General features: G+C 35.5%; 1 protein-coding gene across 3 annotated transcripts in view; it reads right to left on the reverse strand.

Annotated features, from left to right (window-relative positions):
- CLTC (clathrin heavy chain) overlaps positions 1–22,383 on the reverse strand; it is a 66,874-nt gene that overhangs the window by 24,132 nt on the left and 20,359 nt on the right. For 2 of the 3 annotated variants that reach the window (XM_077852390.1, XM_077852391.1), the window contains exons 2-13: positions 17,737–17,944; positions 14,678–14,946; positions 13,956–14,117; positions 10,725–10,838; positions 10,138–10,311; positions 6,204–6,401; positions 5,289–5,489; positions 2,640–2,792; positions 1,921–2,043; positions 952–1,089; positions 583–747; positions 258–438 (exon numbers count right to left, since the gene is read on the reverse strand). In XM_077852390.1, the coding sequence (XP_077708516.1) occupies positions 258–438; positions 583–747; positions 952–1,089; positions 1,921–2,043; positions 2,640–2,792; positions 5,289–5,489; positions 6,204–6,401; positions 10,138–10,311; positions 10,725–10,838; positions 13,956–14,117; positions 14,678–14,946; positions 17,737–17,944 (2,086 nt within the window). The remainder of the gene's footprint in view (positions 1–257; positions 439–582; positions 748–951; positions 1,090–1,920; positions 2,044–2,639; positions 2,793–5,288; positions 5,490–6,203; positions 6,402–10,137; positions 10,312–10,724; positions 10,839–13,955; positions 14,118–14,677; positions 14,947–17,736; positions 17,945–22,383) is intronic. The other variant, XM_077852392.1, reaches the window with a different exon arrangement.

Consider the following 22,383-nt stretch of genomic DNA (forward strand, 5'->3'; position numbering starts at 1 on the left):
ATGTTCTTGGCTAGAAACATTTATCATTTTAAGAGTCAGAATGGTCTAAGTGTGAAATCTTATTATACCTGATTAGTATTTTCATTTTATGCAATTATGATAAAAGAACCTGACATAAAAGAGCTGACATTTATTAAATAAAACTCAAACTGTCCCATAAAATTAAGCTTGTAGAAAGATAAAATTTCCAACAGTACATGATCATAATAATCTCTCTCTTGGCTCTCTAATTAAAAACAACTCAAACTCTTAATTACCTTCAAAACTCTTGAAAGATTCAAAAAGTTCAATTAGAGATTGAGTTGACAGTTGTTCATGATACTTCGAAGCCACCTGAACACAGATCTGCAGATTCTGACGAATGTTGGCAGACAGCATGGCCCTGAGGCATTCTAGGGAGTCTTCTACTGATAAGGACCCAAAGTAATTCACTAACCACTGGAGGACAAAATAACAGGTAAATAAATACACATGTGAAATAATATTGAACCTTGTTGGAATGAAATTACTATTATTCAGTCCTACATTTTCAGTATACCAATCAATCATATCACCATCTTTTAGGTAAGAAACTAAAAATACCTCAGGGTTAAGAAGATGAGTGTGAACAACCGCACGCTTTATGTCATATAAATCAGTGAAGTGTTCTAATGCACGCTGCAGTAAACCAGCCTTTTCACACAGCTGAGCGATATGAGCCCGGTCATAATGCGTAAACATCTGATTCCCTAGAATAGCATCTGCAACCTAAGAAACCACAAATAGGACAAATTTATCTTATATCCCATTTACATCAATAATTCTATATCCAGATTACATATTAAGATTCAATTGTGAATAAATAAGGAGAGAGTACAAAGGCATCTCAGTAGCTTCCAAGAGCTTAATCTAAGAAGCTGTCAATAACTACTATAACAGTGGAAACATGCCTAAAAAGCAGGAAAATCTTACTTGAGGTGCATGCATAAGGTTCATCTCAAGCAATCGTGTCTGTAAAGGACCTTCAGATGGGCGATTATTCTTTAGGGCATCAAGCAAGAATGCAGTACACTGCTGAATTAGATTGTATTCCATAAAGACATCAACAATCTGGAAAAAAAGCATTTGAAGAAAATTGTTTTAAGATATTTAAAACTTGATTTATGATACTATTGACAATTTGTACCTGAAAGGAAATTAGGTATCTCTTTATATAAAAAATTGCCAGACTGAATCCCAGATTTAAATATCATTTAAAACTTCATAATTTAAGAATAAATTTTTGTCCTCTACAGCTTTTAGTTGTGGTAAAAAAAAAAAAAAAAAAATCAAGATATTATATATAATAGAATACAATCAAAACAATGGCTTTAAAATTTTGATGAACTATTTAAAAGATACAAAATATGAAGGAGTCTGAGTTCCACTCCCAATATCCATCTCTTCCCTAATCCAATGGCAGCAACCATCCTTGTTTTATTATTCCTATATTTTGTTCATTTTTAATACATATATATCTCTAAATAAGAGAGTGTTTTGCATGTTTTAAAACTGTATATATGTGGTACCTTCCTGTTCATTCCTCTGCAACTTGTTTTCTGTTTAATAAGCTACTTGAGGTTTATCTATGCAGACAGACATAGCTCTAACTTCTACAAATTAAAAAATTAACCCATTCTTCTTCAAAGCTGTTTATTATTTATTTCTAAAGATTTTATTTATTTATTCATGAGACAGAGAGAGGCAGAGACACAGAGGGAGAAGCAGGCGCCCTCTGGGGAGCCTGACTCAGGACTCAATCCGAGAACCCTGGGATCATGAACTGAGCCAAAGACAGATGCTCAACCACTGAACCACCACAGTGCCCCTTCTCCAAAGCTGTTTAAATTCAGATCCCCCTCATTCACTTTTTAAATCAACTTCTACAGAAGTTGCCTTTACCTGTGTGATATCAGCAAGAGGTTCTTCATCTTGAACTAACATTTGGGCAAACTGTTGTCCTTGATCTGGACTGATACGCATGACATTTCTCAGCAGAAATATCCAGTCTGGAGTATATCCAACCTACAAATAGACAAAAATTTGTAATGCTGCTGTAAAATTTCATTTTTATATCATTTAAAGGCTTTTTCTACAACAGAATTTTTCTAATATAGAACTACTGGTGCAAGTACAAATTCAGTTTTAACTTAACATGTTTGACTCATAATAGGCAAATAGACACTTTGGTGATAACATATTTGAATGGAGAGCTGTAAGTTTTTATAAATGACTTACTTAGTTCCAATGAATTTCAAAGTTTGTTCTAACAGGTTAAACAGGCCCCTGACATCTTAAATTCTGAGACGGCAAGTAAGAATGTCTCCATTTTTTTTTAAACAGTTTTTTTAAGACAATATCTGTACCCACTGTGGGCTCAAACTCGACCCTGAGATTAAGAGTCTCATATGCCTACCAACTGAGCCAGTCAGGAGCCCCAGAGTATCATTTTTTAATTAGTGTAATTCTATATGTGGAGCTAAAACAGAGTTTTTATACTTTTTCAAGTAATTCAAAATTTAAAGAAATCCACTATTAAAGTCACTGACCATTCCTATAGGCTAATATTTCAATGCTTTCATGAATTTATTTATATTAAGAATCTGTTTCACTGAACTCACTTTTTTAGCATATAAAACAATCTTCTGGACTTGACCTGTTTCTGCAAAACACTGAATGACTTTATTTGGGACATTAGCCCGCAGGTATACACTAAGTGCCAATGTAGGGTCCACAGATTTCACAAGGTCACCCAGTTCTTCAGAACATTCCAGCTGTCCAAAGGAAAAAGAGATTGTTTAGTGATCCATGAGCTATTTTATAAATGAGTCATTGATATTACTTCCACCATACATATTAGCTATTATGACAGGCACTTACTCAATTGTCCCAGAATATATTATAAATATGCAAGCATTGTGGTTAGTAAAGACTCTTGATCTTGTATTCAAAGCACTGTCTCAGTAGAATTCTTCACACATCCTACTTAAGGATAAAAAGCTCACCAAGACTTCATACTTATAGATATAACCAACTACTTTGTTAAGAAAGTAGGTACTTAAAAAGCAGAATCCTGTACTTCTATCTATTATGAATATTCAGATAATCAGATCTGCCTGGTCCCAATTTTTAAAAAAGAATCAAACTTTTAATGTAATGTTATCAAATGAAAATTTAATATTTTAGGAGCCAGATGAGGCTTACCCTAAGGGCCCTTCCTAATATTAAGGCATAATTTGTATGTCTATAGGATCTAAGATCATTATTATTTTGAATTTTGGATCTAAGGTTGCAAAGCAGAACATACTAACTTTATGAGGTCAGAGATAAAAACTTTAGAATTTTTAGGTGGTACACAGATACCCTCTCCTCTGCACTATTTAACCTGAGTTAGCTGCCCAATGAGGAAAACAGTTTCTCTAAGAGTTTTGATTTTCTACTTTTATTGGTTATGTCAAAGGATAGCGTTTATCACCGACAAGTAAAAAAGTTCTACCAGAGTCTATACCTTTTTTTTTTTTAATATTTTATTTATTTATTCATGAGAGACAGAGAGACAGAGAGAGAGAGAGAGAGAGAGAGAGAGAAGCAGAAACACACAGGCAGAGGGAGAAGCAGGCTCCATGCAGGGAACCTGACGTGGGACTCCATCCTGGGACTCCAGGATCAGGCCCTGGACTGAAGGCGGTGCTAAACCGCTGAGCCACCAGGGCAGCCTCAGAGTCTATACCTCTTAACTGAATACACTAATTTAGAGTTGACCAGTGTCCCTTTCACCATAAATAAATCATATGACCATTTACAAGAAAGGTACTGATATCCAAAAAGCTTTCACACAGCTATATGGGTCAACTCAGTTACTTTGGCTGTTCCGATCCTCCCTTAAACATTCAGGACAGACTTCAAATACTCGCTAGTGTGGCTAGCAACTACTCTTCAGCAGACTCCTGTCCACTACTCCAACTCTGAAGCACTATTCTCCAGTATCCTATAAGATTACCAGAAGCTGGTCAAGAAACAAGGACTTAAAAAAAAAAAAAAAAAAAAAAAAAGGAACAAGGGCTTAGAATTAGTAATGTAAAAATATTACCAATATATGCTAAAGCTGAAAGGTGTAATAACATTAAAAGTTATTCACTACTCAGAGTTATTTTGAACAGTACCAACTCACTTGACAGTGACAGAAGATAGGGTAATTCAGCATTATCACTTTGTAGAAAAAGGCTTTCTACGTTGGTATGAAAGGAATAATGCCACCAAGGAATTGTTTAAACTTGCTAGCTGCCTTACAAATAAGCAACATTTTCCATAATGTGCTTTAAGTACTATTGGATGCTCTGTGTAAAAAGAAATCACTGGGCAAACATAAAGCATAAGGAAACTTTACAGTAAAGAAAACTGGTTAAGAACAGATTTTAAGAGTACAATTTAAGTAAATTTCAAGAAATTAGTTAAATATTTTTCCATGTAATGCTAATTAACATTCTGTGAAATCACTTTGGGAATCTCTAACAGTGCTAATTAGGCAATCCTGATGTCTTGTATCTTATCAATGATCCAACATTTTATGTTTCCCTTGCACATCCAAACACATGGGCAGCCCAGGTGGCTCAGCAGTTTAGCACTGCCTTCAGCCCAGGGCCTGATCCCTGGAGACCCAGGATCGAGTCCCATGTCAGCTTCCCTGCATGGAGCCTGCTTCTGCCTCTGCCTCTGTGTGTGTGTGTGTGTCTGCCTCTCATTAATAAATAAATAAAATCTTAAAAAAAAAAAAAAAAAAAAACACAGTTATTAGTAGCAATTACCATTTTCATCATACTTGGTAAGTTCTAAAAGATGTGGTGTTTGTATGGTTGAAGCTACTGTGCATATCAAATGTGGGATGTGAGATACAAAAATATATTCCTATGTAGAAATAAGTATTATAGATGTTAACAAATATGAATATATACTGAAGTAAGCTTCTCATACTAAACTTTTTCTAAAGCAAAAGGATAGCAATTTGCTTCCAGGTTAGTAATTTTAAGCACCAAGCAAAAATCCTGGATTCCACTTAAAAAAACTGAACAAAGATACCCTATCTCAACATGCCATAAAAAATACATTTTAAAGAGGTAGTGAGTTAAATGCATCTCATACAAGGTCTGCCCTTATTCTATTCCTATAAGCAGTAAATAATGGACATTTTGGGGCAGCCTAGATGTTTCTACCTTGCTACCATCGTATTTAAATACAATCAAAGCAAAAGTATGTTAACGTAGTTAATATACCTTATCTTCTTTTAACCATTTCTCCAAAAGCTGTTTCCGCCCTTGCTGAAGTACAGGCCTACATAGTTCCAAGGATTCATATTTGTTTAGCTGACCTTGATCCAAGAGGATTCCAAAGTACTGAAGTAGAGGAGAAGTTTGACCTGGCTGGGCTGGGACACTCTGGAACCGACGGATAGTGTCTGGAGTACGAAGGATTCCCTTTAAGAAAGAGGAATGTTAAAGATTCCTTTCAAAGGTAATCTAACATCACATTAATAACTCCAAGGATCTCTTGGTCAATCTTGAAAGCAGGATTTCTTCTACCAATATAACAAATTTCAAATCTTCACACACTGAATAGCAAAGATTCAGTTAATGTCTGTCACGACTCTGGTTCAAGGTTATGAGAATAATTCAGAATCAGAAATATACCAATCCAATCACAATGCCAATGTTTAAGAGAACAGCATAAGCGTAAAGTAATTATGGCTAACTATTGTTCCAGTTTCACGTTAAGTACAAACTTCATGATACTGATTAGTGTGTAGGGTGTTAATTCAGTCCAACATACTAAGATGATGAGAATACAGTGAAATTTCAGATAAATCTTATCATAAACTAAACAGGATCTATTTACTTTTCAAGTTTAGAAATAAAATCTGTGGCTATCATTGATGAAGGCTAATGGTGTTATAACTGAACATTACATCTATGTAAATTAGTTTGCTAGATCTACATAATCTTCTGACATTGACTTTTAAAAAGCTAAGCAACTCTAGAGGCACTGACAAGTAGCATATACTACTAGAGGAAAGTGCAACCTAAAAAGGGTTAGTTTCTCTATAGAAAGCTGGTTCCACTTCTATTATTATTAGAAATAGAATATATTAACATTAATCCAATCATGGCAACTTCATTTCCGTAACTATTTACCTTTGGTGCATTAGCAGCCACCTTTGCTGCCTCTGAGTAATTCCCCTGGGCAAAAAGAGCATTAAATTTCCGGGCAAAGAGTTCTTCAGCACCAGCTAAGTTGTTACGTACAGCCATTCTCAAAGCCAAATCAGGATTTTGTAGGACATTGGTGATATAAGGAATTATGTTTTCTTCTTCCACACATACTGACAGAACCTGCAATTTAAAGATTAATGAATAGCTGCAATGTATTCATTTGGATATCAGTGATACCAAATCTGTTTAGAGCTGTTTACTACTGAGTCATAAAGGTAATGAAATTACAACAACTGCATTCTTGCTGCCATTAAAAATTTTTTAATTTTTATTTATTTATGATAGTCACAGAGAGAGAGAGAGAGAGAGAGAGAGAGAGGGGCAGAGACACAGGCAGAGGGAGAAGCAGGCTCCATGCACCGGGAACCCGATGTGGGATTCGATCCCGGGTCTACAGGATCGCGCCCTGGGCCAAAGGCAGGCGCCAAACCGCTGCACCACCCAGGGATCCCGCCATTAAAAATTAAAAAAAAAATATTTAGGGGTACCTGGGTAGCTCAGTCAGTTAAGCATCTGACTCTTGATTTCAACTCAGGTCATAATCTCAGGGTCATGGGATCAAGCCCCATATCGGTTCCATGATGAAGTATGGACCCTGCTTGAGAATTTTCTTCCCCTCCTCTGCTCCTGCACACATGCATGTGCACTCTCTCTCAAAAACAAAAAAACAAACCGAACAAAACAAAAACAAAAAGAGGCCAAGAGAAAGACGACTAAGCCATTTGGGGATTCCTAAAATATGGCCATTCTGTGATATAAATAACTCCCTACTTCATACTATCTTCATATTGTCCAAACTAATTGCTTTGCTATCACCCATTCATTCTTAACATGGTTAATATCAAAGATTAAGACTCTCATTTAGTTGAGCTCTGAAAGGCAACTCTCCATATGGTTTATTGATTCTTAGGAGACAATCTGGATAACCTACAGGAATATGAAAAAGCTTTGCAATTTAAATGACATCTAGGGCTCAGCTGTAAGAAGTTTAAGATATATTCCTTTTAATTTAAGTCTAGGAATTTTTTTAAACAAAGATTTTCAGTAATTTTCTTTAATTACATTTATACTGCAAGAGGCCAGGTTATATACTCAAAGAGGGGAGGGATCACTGAATCCTCATGCATCTAATATAATGCAAGGTATGCAGTAGGTGCTTAATAAACATAGCATCAGTAAAAGCATTTCTAACTGCTTCCATTTGGAAGAGAGTTACTCACCCTTAGTGCTCCTAAAAAGTCAGTCATGGAGTGCTGCCTTACTTACTTGTCTAAAACTTAAACTATCACCTGACATGAGAAAGGGAGCCTTCACTTCACTATCTACATATCCATTCCTCTCCCCATCACCAGAGCTGTTATACACCTCAGCTTATAAACTACTCATATTATCCTAATAGCATTTCTTATTCTAAAATTTCTCATATTTCTCAGCCACTATTACATAAGGACAGGGACATATCTTTCCTTAGTTGTATTTATTAGCACCAGACAGTGTTTTGCCTGAAATAAGTGCTTGGTATTGTTAAATAAATGAAAATGGGCAATTTCTGTCCCAGGACTAACAAGAATCAAAATACAACCTGAGAATTCAACAACCAAATAGATACGTAATGGTGTACCCTGTCTGTTCTATTCTTCCTTTTGAGAAAAATGAGGACATTTTAACTTCCAAATGTTCTCACATGTAGGTCAGACCCTTATCCCCAAAGCTTAGGCTATCCTGTATTGCTTCATGTCATTCTACTACAAATTAAGACTTGAAGGAAGGAAGTACTTTCTTTCTTTAAGTCATTTGCATTCCAGACCCTCATTCTTTTTTTTTTTTTTTTTTATTCATGAGAGACAGAGAGAGAGAGAGAGAGGCAGAGACACAGGCAGAGGGAGAAGCAGGCTCCCTGCAGGGAGCCCAACGTGGGACTCCATCCTGGGACTCCAGGATCAGGCCCTGGACTGAAGGCGACGCTAAACCGCTGAGCCACTGGGGCTGCCCCTCAGACCCTCATTCTTAAGGTAGTGCTTAGCACCCAGGAAAAGAAAGATGAACAAATCCAGTTCCAACTACAATGTCTGAAGCTTCTTACTGAATGCTACACACCTTTTCCTTCCCCAAACACCAAATCCACAGTTTCATCTTTATCCTATTTTAGACTGTTCTAACAAATTTCTTGCAACCAGTACTTAGTATGTACAAGAGACAGAGAAGGTTCCCCCCTACCTTCTAACATACTCAGTTCTGCCAAGTTCGGAATTTAATCTAGATATTGACAATAATGTTCTCTTCGTAGCTTTTAAGCTTGAGGAAGACTCATTCCCTCAGGGCATATGTCCAACAAGAATTGGCTTTGATCAGAGACCAGAGGAAATGCCTTGAAGCCTAAGGTCACTATAAACACCCAAACCCCTACTCCAAGCAATTGGAACAGAAAATTTGTTGGGAAGGAGAATAATCAATAAATTTACAGAATCAGTTATGAATAGCCAATATATATGGCGAAATTTTTCCAGATATCTTAAGTATTATTATCTTAAAAACATCAGCACAGCAGCAGAAATAAGGTCTTTGGCTTAATAACTTCATGATTATTAAATTATCACTAACCTAGTTCACCAAAAGGCCAATTCATTCTTGATTTTTCCAAGACAGAGATCCAAACAACTAAATAAATGAAAGCTAATGAATTTTTAGAGTTGTTTTAGTGCCAAGACACTGACTGGTATAGAAATACCTTTAAACAAAGAAAAGCCCCTTTCCTAATGAAGAATAGGAATAGTGTTGGAAGCAGATAAACAAGCAATTTTAATTCACTGTGATAGATGTAAATGAGGAGGGCTACCTAAGTTCTAGGGGCATAAAGCAGAAGCACCTAACCAGGTGTGGAGATAAGATAGGAAATGGATAGGAAAGACTCCCTTTCTCTATAGTATTTGCCTCTTTACATACATAACATTTTCCAAAAATTAGTAGAACAAAAGAGAAAAAACCCTATTTACTTCCTTTGCTTACTATCTAGGAAAAATACTAATTTAAAGTAAAACTAGCAAAAGGCAAAAACAAACAGTAACAGTATTCCTTGAAATTTTAATCATTTTAAGAAAATAGATACCTCCTGATGGGATATTTTTGATTACACTAAAATACTAAGAAAACAGAAAAAGGATCACTTGTGACAATTTCAGAATAGCTAATATTTCCCTATCTAATTGGATAAGCTTTCCAGGTACCCCGGAACACCTACTGTAACATATCACTTTCTAACATTAAATATTTAATAATAATTAACGAATTAGAAAAAGAGATGTAGAAAGAATTCTTTCCCCAGTAGTTGATCATCTGTCTTAGCAATCACAGGAAGAAAAAAACCTGTATTAAACAAAAGTAAAACATCTGTCAAATGTGACCCTTGTTTCTTTGCATGGAGAGTCCTTTCTTTCTTTTTTAAGATTTATTTATTTGAGGTGCAGAGGAACAGACTCTTCAAGCAGAATTCCCACGCAACTCCCCCCTCCCCACCCTGCCCCTGCTGAGTGCAGAGCTCTACTTGTTCCCTGGATCCCCTAACACATGAGATAGACCTGAGCTGAAATCATGATCTAGACGCTTAATGGAATGAGCAACCCAGGCACCCTGAGAGTAGATTCTTTTGACAATGAAGACAGATAAACAAAATCTTAAGTGGCTTTAATGTCAAAAGTTTCTTCTCTGAGACAGAATCAATGAGAGACTCTTAACATATGCTTCTGTATTTTTATGTATATATTATTTCTGACATCCAAATCATTTGCTTTGGGGGAAAAAAAGTAAAGTTAAAAAGTAGTGTTATTTCATTGCTTAATTTGTTTCAAGGTTTCCTTACTTGTCCCTTTCTGTTTACTCCAATTATTCCAGCTGTGGCTTCATGAGGTGCAGTAACAAAGATTGTTTCTCCACTGATTCTGTTCATGTAGATACAGGTACCAGTCTCAAGATCATAGAGGTGGATATAGCCATACTTAGTAATCAAGAATACTACATCATGTTTTTCACTGATCTGTATGAAGAAAATCAACAATTCAGTAAATTATGAATCTATAAAGCTAAAATTTAACCCAATTCCATTTTAGAGAGGATAAATTTTAGAACTTTGACAACAAACTTATATGAAAAGTTAATATATATGGTTTCCTCATTTTTACAGCACATTTACTATTCCAAGCTCTTATAGTAAATAGAGTATGAATAAAATGTATAAATGAGAAAACATAATTTTGAACTTAGGATAACCCAGAGTTTATGTATTACATGAAAATTAAGAATTTTCTTTACAAAGTTTCACTAGTAAACTTTACAATTAAATAAAGGGTATTTTTCTAAGCACTACTAAATTATATTGACTGTAATAATTTTGGGATTAATTTTGTTAAGAGGAGAGATTTTAAAAGTCCATTTGTTTGCTTAAAATACCTGCATTGCAACAGGGAAGTCATTTTGTGCTTCTGGAGGAAAGAAAACATCCACTGCCTTCTTTGGAAAGGGCTGGTTTCCTGTAGGTGGTGTGCCAACTTCAATGATATGTAACTATACAAAAGAAAGTAAACCTGGTACAAATCTGTATCATTTAGCAGTTCATCACAGCAGCTTTATTTGTAGCCTCAGATTGGGAACAACCCAAATGTCCTAAAATAGGTATTAAACTACAGTACAACCATACCATGGAATACTCCCCAGTAATAATAATAATAATAATAATAATAATAATAATAATAATAATAATAATAATAAATTCTCACGGGCATTATGCTAAGTGGAAAAAAAAAAAGCCAATCTCAAAGGGTCACATGCTACGGTGTTCTATGTAGCATTCTTGAAGTGACCATTATACAGATGAAGAATAATTTGGAGTTAGAGATAATCAGGAGTTAGAGATACTGGGGAAGAGCAGGGGCAAGTAGGTATGACTATAAGGAGTAGCAGGGCTAAATCTGTAGTGATGAAATAGTATATATCATGAATCTACTCCTGCAGAATGATATAGAATAATACAAGTGTACCAATGTCAAGTTCCAGTTTTTCTACTGCACTATAGCTATGTAAGATATAACCAAAAACTAGGTAAAGAACACAGGGATTACTCTGTATGGTCTTTGTAGCTGCCTATGAATATGTATTATTTCAAGATAAAAACTTTATTTTTAAATTTTATTTATTTATTCATGAGAGAGAGAGAGGGAGGGAGGGAGAGACGCAGAGACATAGGCAGAGGGAGAAGGCAGGCTCCATGCAGGGAGCCCGACGTGGGACTTGATCCTGGGACTCCAGGATCACGCCCAGGGCTGAAGGCAGCGCTAAACCACTGAGCCACCTGGGTTGCCCTAAAAACTTTAAGAAGTTATTTGCTAGAGGGATCACCCTCATCTACCTTAAATTAAGGGCACATAATGGTAATATATGACCCAGGAAGGTACTTTTCTCATGGCTTTCAATTATAATTTACTTCTTACAAACAGAATTCTAATTTGTTAAATTCTTCTCTGTCTATACTCTAACACAGATATTGAAAGTGTACACCTAAGTTGTCTCTCTAATCACATATATGTCATGGATGAGAACATTCTGGTTTAAAATATCTGATGCTGCACATCAGCCAAGCAAAAGAAACTAAATAGTCTCAATAAGGGAGCATTATGTATTTTAGCTTAGTCATGTCAGGAATGAACTCAAAAAAACAACATGGTTTCCAAGATATGTACTATAAGAAACCTCTGGGTCTCATCCTTAATTAGGATAACTACCCATACTTAAGAATTGTCTTCCTTCAAAAGCCATGACACACTACAGCAGAGAACATAGCTGTCTTCTAAAAGCCATGGCAGATTACAAAAGATATATAGCACAATGTATCAAATAGGCTCAAGAACCTAGAAACAGGTCTTCAGATGCTATAAAAATGATATTAAAAGTTTTTTCTCAGTAAGATTTTTCAAAAGGTATGTCACCTTTAGGATTTAAAAAAAAAAGATTTTATTTATTTATGAGAGACAGAGAGAGCAGAGACAGAAGCAGAGACAGAAGCAGGTTCCCCATGGTGAGCCCAATGTGGGACTCGATCCTGGGACCCCAGGATCACGCCCTGAGCTGAAGGCATATACTCAACCATTGAGTCACCCAGGCGTCCCTCAGCTTTAGGTCTTAAGGATAAGATCTGATTTCTAAAACTTATGTGTCTTTTTGTTAAATTCAGACCAAAATATCAATGTTTTCTCCCATCCAAGTACTAAGCAGGACTGACCCTGCTAAGCTTCCAGGATCAGAGGAAATCAGGCACGTTCAAGGTGGCATGACCGTAGACTAAATACCAATGCTTTCTATCTTTATCATATTGAAAGGTTGAATGGCTCATTCCTCAGTTCAGGGATTCTTATTCTGAAATTTTCGGCAGAATTGTAATTTCTGTGCATATGTTCTCTCTCTGCTAAGAAGCTATAGGTTTCAAGCAATCTCTATCTTATCTCTTTTTTTTCTGAGCTTATTTTTTATAAATCTATATTTAAATCTTTATTTTATATATATTTAGATCTATATTCAGTTAACATATAGTGATTAGTTTCAGAGGTAGAATTCAATGATTCATCCATCAGTCTTAGAACACCCAGTGTTCATTACCTCCCGTGCCCATTTTAACGTCCATCACCCAGTTACCCCAATCCCCCATCCTCCCTAGCAACCTTCAGTTTGAATAAACATATTTTTTAAAAATTTAAATTCAATTAATTAACATTTAATGAATGTATTAATTTCAGAGGTAGAGGCTAGTGATTCATCAGTTTTGTTAATTTTTTTTAACTAGTTATGGAAGACTTCAGAGATTATACTCTGATAGCTACAACAGCAGCTAAACGGAGTTTCCAGGCCAGCAGTACTAACTGGCATCCAGCAATAAAATCATAGTAGCACCTGAATCCTCAGAGTTCTGTGTCAGGTCTTTTGCTAGGAACGTGGCTGCTGCCCATTCTCCTTTATTCCTCTTCATTTTTTATCCAACCTTAGTCTTTAACCTTCCTAGCTAATTATAAACTACCTATTATCTTTTTGCTAAACTTTTTATATTCTAATCAACCAGGCCTTGCATTTTGTAATTATTTTAATTGTAACTATTGTAATTAAGAACCCCAACATATAAGTACTTCAATTTGTCCAGGTGGTTCCAATGTATAGTTAGGGTTGAGAAGCCGACTTAAGACCATATTATTCAAATTGTGGTCCACATCAATCTAGTCACCTGGAGCATTTAAAATATATTATTGGCTCCACTTACTGAGTCAGACTCTCTAGATATAAGGCAAACAAATGTACACTGTAGCAACCCTAATGATTCTCATACACAGTAAAGCTGAAAACCATCAGATTAAGGCCTTTGGTTAAGGCAATCAAAATAAAGTGTTAATCATAAACAGGTGATGTAAAAAAGTTGTTAAAGAACATTATTCATTTTAAACACGTATCATAAGAAAACATTATTTATTTTAGGTACGTAGCACTAGAAGCAAAATTTAAACAAACTAAGTCACCACAAATCTGAATATTAAAAACAAATTAACAATGAAAGGAGAAGACTATTTTGAAATCAGAGGACTAATTAGTAAAGAAACAAAGACAAGTTCTCAGTACATAATAATTTCCAAAGCCAAGACTTACCTTCCCTCCAGCTTGACCCCGTACTGCAAAACAAAATAACGTTGATTCTTCTGCATTTCCTTCCATCTTAAACTGGGCAAAGCTAGCCGCATGTCCTTCAATGGGCTGAGACACTTTCCTATCTACAGAATATAACTGCATAGCTCCCACCACACGATTTTGCTACAAAGGATCAAAGAGAATAAATTTTGGGGACCCAATGAATCAATAACTCCCAGATTCATTAACCAGTAAAATAATTAAAATGCTTCATATCACCTTTGGCAGGATTTAGAATTCTTTGTAAATTTAGTCTCTCAATATAAATTTAATACCTTTTTTTTTTTTAACTTCTTAAAATACTTTATTTATTCATGAGAGACACAGAGAGAGAGAGGCAGAGACATAGGCAGAGGGAGAAGCAGGCTCCCTGCAAGAAACCTGATATGGGACTTTATCCCAGATCCCGAGATCACGCCTGGAGCCGGAGGCAGACGCTCAACCACTGAGCCACTCAGGCATCCCTAGATTTAATACCTCTTAATTTAAAATTTGGCCCCAACATTATCTTATTAAAGCTTAATATGAATATTTAAAGTGTGCCTCAAATACAACCATCTCTTTACACTATCTTGAAAAAAAATCTCACTTGGTAAGAGTACTTTGAGAATGTATGTCAGTATAAAGCCATTAAGCTAACAATCTTTATTTCTTAAAAAAGAAAAACTATAAAAAAACATTACCTGTGCAGATATGCCAGTCAGAAGTAACCACTTCTGCTTTGCATCTGTACGATAGTTGATAATCTGGCACCCTGCGAGGCTAGAATGGCGATCAAACATTTTCACTGGCTGAGATTCTCCTTCCATACTCCAGTGATAAACTGCATTATCCGTAACAAGAGCAACCGTATTCAAAGAGATCCATTTCCAGAAGGTGACATCATCAGTCATGGTATGGGCCTTCATTTTACTTTTCATTTCAATGTTAAATATCTGAAGAGTTTTCCCAGCTAAAAACAAAATTAAGAATTATGAATCATAAAGAAAGCAAAGTTCAGGATAAATTTTTATCTAGCTAGACTATCTCTGTAACAAGATCTGTAACTTCAAAACAAAATGGTTCTATCAGGAGACTAATAACCAACTACAGAAGTCATACTGATAGAGCAGCAACCTTTGAAGAGATAGCTGAGACTAAGCCAAAAATCTATATCTACAGCTGAAGCAAAAACTGTAATACCTCTACTAAAGACATTTTAAATAGTATCATTTCTATAGAATTCTAAATCCCAACTAAAAATGAATCTAAAGACTTAATAGTGATGGAAAACAAGGTTGTAGCCTTCATGCTTATAATTAGAATGTTTACTTTATGCACGAACTAAATTAGTTGTAGGTAATACAGAACAAAACAAATCTGATACAAGCACATGGGGAAACATCTACTTTTTAAAAGGCAGTCATTCCCCATCCACCAAATCTTGTGGAAACTGCCTTTTTGGAGGAGGATCTACTTCAACTCTGCCTTGTATTAAGCACATAAGAGAAGAAATGCATGCTACATTTCACTGGTTTAAGATACAAAGGGAAAGGTAGAGGTGCTGGGGAAAAAAGGAGACAAAGGAGAACAGTTTCAGATGCTGTTAATATACTAGAGATATGAACAAAGTTTGGGCTTCATCCAAATAAGACAGCAAACAGTAAAAGAAGGATGAAATTTGCCTTGAGTGTTAAGAGTTTACCAAGTCAGATGCAAAGGCTTATACTTGTAATTTGAAAATCATCAGTCTGAAAAGTGATTTGGTCTATATTAATAGAGGTCAAAGCCCACAGCTGTCACTAGACTAATACAGATTAGTCCTTCGACACTAAGGAAAACTCTATTCCTGAGCCACAGAGAATCTGGCTCTTGAAAAACAAAACTTATAAAGATAGTGGGCAGGGGTGGGGGGGGGGGGCAGGATGGGACACAAAACAAACAGCTTTGTACCATTACCCTTCTTACCATATGTGTAAAATATTTCTTCCATAAAACAAAGAATGCTATTCCCATCCCACACAATATGTAAACCACAACCAGACTTGAACAATTGTTAGAGTTATAGTCCTGTTTATAAAAAGAAGCAAAGGGTTTACAATTGTCTTCAGAGGGAAGCAGTATTTGGGAATGTCTTAATTTCCTTTGCTGCCTTTCCCAGCCTCTAGTTAATAGGCTTTTATTTATTTTCACACAAAAAGGGTTGGAGTATACGTATGTAGGGTGATTTGGAGAGGAGGGCAAGGGCAGGATGACAGCTTAACTCTAATATAGACATATAGGCATAAATCTAGAATGCTATTATTACAATGCTCTGATAATCTTTTCAATTTATTCTTTTTATATAACAGGACAATAACTGATACAATCTAATTTGAGATAACTCACCATCTGCACACATAAGAAAGCATTAAGAAATGTGATAAGATAACAATAACATTAAAAATAGAAAAGAATTGTGAGAAAATTAAAACGATGGCCTCTTAATAGAGAGGTGTAAGAGCTGCTAAGCAGTTGAATTTAAATTCTTTAAGGAGGCTGAAGGGAGCTAATACTTTCAAGTATAATATATGTATTGTTTAATAGAAGCAAGAAGCTTGCTGCCATAAAACGTGTGGTCCTAGGTGAAAGCTGGACCATCTTTCCTTAAGATGAGATCAACAACTCTATCTTGGATATGTAAAGGTGACACAGTTATTTGAATATGCTTGCCTCCAACCCTGCATTTAATATCCAACCAGTATCACTACTAAACACAAAGTTTAAATCATTTGAAGAAAAAAAATCTGTTTAAAACCCTCAGCGCCTTTGACTACTCATCCACAAATCTATGAAGAAATTACTAGGAATCTGAACTCCTCTTACTACCAAGAAAAGAAACAACAAAGCAAAACATAGACAATTAAATGCCTCTTTTACAGTCAGCCAGCTTATCATTTAGTCTTCTCACAAACTTTTGTTTTAAAGGAGCAATTATATCCTCACTGTATACTTCAAAGGAAAAATATTAAAATAGGCTCCCAGACAGTAGGAGTTTCATTGAACTGCTTAGACTGGTAGGTTATGCATTCCCTACTGTGAGAACCAAAAAGTCAGTCTGAATAAAGTCTAACACCCTTGATTCCAAAGCTTTAATATCCATCCATGTATATACACACTTCTAACAATCAGTGTTAATTTAATACATGTTTTTTACAAGTAGGCTCCACACCCAACAACGTGGGGCTTGAACTCATGACCCTGAAATCAAGAGTCATGCTCTCATGCTCTACTGCCTGAGCCAGCCAAGCACCCAATTCAAGACATTTGTAGAACTTGATAATCTAACAGAAACACACACCTGAAGTATAAAAAAGGAACGGCATAAATGGTTAAGTTTATCTTCATAACAAAATTCTGCAATGTTTCAGTGCTATTAAAGCATTTTATTCCAGAATATGAATACCTAATTTCTTATCTTCTGCATATGGAGTTATATTTCTAGCATGATCTTATTACACTGGAGGTATAAAATTTAAATTCATTCAATCTAAAACTTAAATTTTTTCCAAATAGTCTTTGCTGAGTAGAAAATAAAACATTTCACAGAAACATGCCAAGTCATGAAAGTAGTTAAAATCAAATTTAGTAATAGCTTTAACTTTGCAGACTTAACCAAATTTAATCAATATACTAAGAAAAGTAAATCCTAATCAACTGTATTTGAATAAATTATGCATAGGAAGATAAAAAGAAAGAAACAAATCCCCACAATCTTTTATACCTTTCAATGCAATTACTTTGCTAGCTGGATTCATGATGGCGCTGTCTGCTGAAATTGGTCTTCGAATTGGATTACTTGGGTCATTCATATCAATGATTACCACCTGGGCCTGCTCTCCTACTTTCTCTCTAATGCAGATGAATTTGTCTGACTCCATAGTTAGGGTACTGAAGCCAATGTTTGCTGGGTTTATACCCAGGTTCTGGAGCTGGGGGGAAAAACAAAAACATAATAAATCATGTTACAAAGTGAATCAGAAAGACTTGATATATTCGTGTATTGTCATCATTACAAATCTTCATTTAACCATTAATGCTTTAACGTCAACAGTGCCAACTCCAATACATCCATTCAAATAAGGCACTTGGATAGCCAAATGATGGACTGTTTGTTCTCCTAACAAATATGGCATTCAATTATTTTGTTATAACCTTGTAGTTCTAATTAGAGATGTATAACTCCAGAGTTAAAACTAAGAGATGGAACAAATACATAAAAGAGCAAAGGAAAGTGCTACACCTAAGAGCTAGTCTTTGTGATCAGGGGATTTGAGGTCATCAATGTTTCTTTGTTTAAGATCTGTCTTCCCTTACCCCCTTTAATATTTAGCAGTCACTTGTTCACATGCACTGGACTGTAGGAATCTGAAAATTAAGTTCACCATAAAAAGATATTTAAAATTTCAGAGTTCTTATCTAAAGGAATTCATACTAACAAAAGCAGACAGACAAGTAACAATTAGCAATGCTTTGGGGGAAAAAAAAAAAGCCAAAACAAAGAAATGTAAGAGGGAGCTTGTCAAAAAAAAGGCCCACAGCTAAGGGAATGTGTTCAAGGGAGACAGACAGGAGAATACTCAACAGAAGGAAGAACAAATACTAGGGCCCAGAGATGTGAAAGGGTAGTCTGCTCAGGGAAATGCAAGTACTTCTGTAACACGGGAAGTTACAGACTATGAAAGGCTTGCAGAGTAAAGAATTAAGGTTTTAAAGACAATCAAGGGCCAGAATGATGAGCTAAATGTATCCCATAAGAATCCTGAATGTCTTCAATAAGCAAAAGGAAGCTACTTAAGGGTTTTAACAAGGAAAATAATGGAATCAGATTTGCTTTGTATACTCAGAAGATATTGAAGTGTTTGCTAAAGAAATACAGAGGATCTAAAGATAGTAGATCCTTGAAAACCAGTTAAGTGTGTAAGATCAAAAGGCACTTGCTAAAAGAAGGTCTCTACCAGAGTGGGTCATCAATATTCTGGGTGACTAAATGTAGTGTAACAGCTACTAACAGTCCCACTAAAAAGTTACTTGAAGGTTTTATTAGCCTTGGCCAATATTTTTCTTTTCTCTAATGGATTATAAGTTCACATGGAACAAAACACAAACAAAAATGAAAAAGCACAGGAAAAACACAACAATAAAAAAAAAAAAAGTCTTCCTTCTGCCCAAGTCCCCTAGATATCCAAATTCCTTCCCCAGAAACCACCATTCACTACTCTCTTATGGACTGGCTCTGTAAAGTTCATTGTATTTTATCTAAATTCTTTCTGTCAAATTCTGCTAATAGGACTTAATTATAATCAGGCCAGGATCTGAATAAAATACAACATAAAAAGACTGCACTTTAATTTTCCTCTTATACCTCAATGACTGCAAGCCAACCAGTTATGTGTAGTTACAGTAACTTAGTTACTGAATACCAGGGCAAGGAGTCAAGCAACTGTTTAACTATTAATACAAACATGGTAATAAAATAGATTAGCTTTACAAACTCAAGTATATGCTGCAATGCAAAGCAAGTATACAAGCTGGGATATCATTTATAATAAATTTGGTTACAATAAAACTTTAAAAATTAGGGACCCTGGGTGGCTCAGTGGCTCAGTGGTTTAACGCCGCCTTCAGCCCAGGGCCTGATCCTGAAGACCCAAGATCGAGTCCCATGTCAGGCTCCCTGCCTGAAGCCTGCTTCTCCCTCTGCCTATATCGGTGTCTCTTGTGAATAAATAAATAAGAGTCTCCATTAAAAAAAAAAAAAAATTTAAAAGTTAATTTTCATTTATTCCTATGAACTAATGAAGGAAGATAAACAAAAGAGGACTCCAACTGCATATAAAGGGTCTGTGGGTGGGCTTCTGGGGACCTCAATGAACCAAATTGTCCATCTAGTTTCAGAGGTTTGTTTGTTTATTTATTTATTTTATTTTATTTTTTTTTTAATTTTTATTTATTTATGATAGGCACACAGTGAGAGAGAGAGAGAGGCAGAGACACAGGCAGAGGGAGAAGCAGGCTCCATGCACCGGGAGCCCGACGTGGGATTCGATCCTGGGTCTCCAGGACCGCGCCCTGGGCCAAAGGCAGGCGCCAAACCGCTGCGCCACCCAGGGATCCCTATTTATTTATTTTAAAAGATTTATTTATTTATTTATGAGAGAGAGAGAGAGAGAGAGAGAGGCAGAGACACAGGCAGAGGGAGAAGCAGGCTCCATGCCGAGAGCCCGACGTGGGACTCGATCCCAGGACTCCAGGATCGCGCCCTGGGCCAAAGGCAGGCGCTAAACCGCTGAGCCACCCAGGGATCCCCAGTGTCAGAGGTTTATTATACACATCTATTTTTCTGAGTGGATGATCCTCAAACTTTTGTAAATTTAATCCATAGCTACCTTTCTAATAATTGTGGAGAAAAAATTCCAATGACTCCCTAGAACTCTATGTGTAAAAGCAACACATTATCTTAACTATTCTGTAAAAAAAAAAAAAAAAAAAGAATTCTATGTTTCTAAGTCACTACACCAAACATGCACATAGGACAATTCTGAATTTCAATTCTCACAGCTTAAATTCTACAATGTTGAGAAAGAGTAAAAATTTAATAGTGTTAGTCAAATAGCAACTAACTGAATCCCAAATTATTCCTCAGAGTCAGGTGCAAGACAACTATAAGAAAAGAAAACTATTAGGAAAGATAGTAGATGAAGAAAATAGTAAAGTCCCTTCAAATAAATGCAATCAGAAAAGCATGCTGTCAACAGCACGGACCTTAGGCCTCAGGGCTATTTGCAGAAAAAACAGACTTGGTTACAAATGGATGGGGTTCTTGTGCTCCTTGCAATCTACATAATCATACATTCTTTTCTCATTCTTCATTACACATTCTACCAAGAAAGCTATGCATATATATTTTTTATCTTCTCTACCATGAATGTACTAGTGCTATTCAAAATACTCCATGTGAAATAGACATACGTATTCTATTTACAAAACAAAATTAAACAAGAGGCAAATGTCAAGCTCTCACCAATTCCACATGCTTAAATGTTTTATTTTTTTTTATGCTTAAACATTTAAAAAAGCATACTGAAGTGATGCCCATTTACACTACTATCCAGGAAATTGCTCCTTCCTAAATAAAAAGCCTCTCCCAGTTGTTAGGATAAGTGACAGAACTTTAAGAGACATATTCCTATCAGTTAACAGAAAGTTACATTTGATGACTTCAAGTAAGGTCAAGTGAGATTTTTTTCCTTACTAGTGATACTTTTCAGTGAAAGTGCTCAGAACACTCACCAATTCTTCCCATATTTTCCTATAACATATTTAAAAGTGAAACATCCCAAAACAAAGTAACAGGACAAGACACCATCATTAATAGCAATTTGGCTTAGGTACATCCTTAATAAAATAGATCATCATATAAAAGGGTTATACTAGGGAACTATGTCTACTAATATCTGTACAGATAAAAAAAATTTTAATGCAACAATGTCTTTAAAAAGGTTTTATTTTCAAACAGCACAAACTACCCATAAAAAATTCTTAGTTATTTGTAAACGTGTGATGGTATATGAGCTACCAACCAAAGAAGCTGTGCAAAACCCATTAATAAATTCAGAGGATATATGAGTCTTCAAACTTGCAGCTATTTTCAGAGAATACACAATAATATTCAAATTCTGGCTACATTTTTTATAGTTTCATTTGGCAAAATATTGCTACTACTGAAGCTGGGGATATTGTTTTGCTATATACTTGGAAATTTCTAGTAAAATTTTTTTTAACTTCAAAAATCTTCTAACTTTTGATTAAAAATTCAAAAGAATATGGAATCAATAAACGTAGGTCCAAGAAAAGGGGTTATGTATTTTTTTGAATTGTTATTACATGTATGGCAAAGTACTCAAACAGTACAAAAGGTATACTATGAAAAGTCACCCACCTATGTTTCCAGTAATACTTTTCTCCCCAGCAATTAGAGATACTTTTCCATTTTAGGGACAGCCTATGTATATGAAAGTATAGATTTGCATCCTCCCAAAAAAAAAAAAAAACCCACTAATGGTATATACACGAAGCCATATGAATTATCAACTGCTCCCTTTTGAGAAAAAGAAAAAAAAAAAAACTCGAATGTTGCAATTATTTTGATTTCCATACTACATTTTGGGTCCTGGTCCTTAAATGGTACTACTATAGGACTTGACATTTAAGCCCAGTTTAATTTCCAAAAAGCTTAATAAATTTACTGTTAATCAGCTAGCCCAAAACTCTGGGGAGTCCTGGAGTTACAGGTTAGAAATAATAAAAAATGGGTGCCTGGGTGGTTCAGTTGGTTAAAAGTCTGCCTCTGGCTTGGGTCATGATATTG

The sequence above is a fragment of the Canis aureus genome, chromosome 16 (assembly GCF_053574225.1).
Source record: "Canis aureus isolate CA01 chromosome 16, VMU_Caureus_v.1.0, whole genome shotgun sequence".
NCBI lineage: Eukaryota > Metazoa > Chordata > Mammalia > Carnivora > Canidae > Canis > Canis aureus.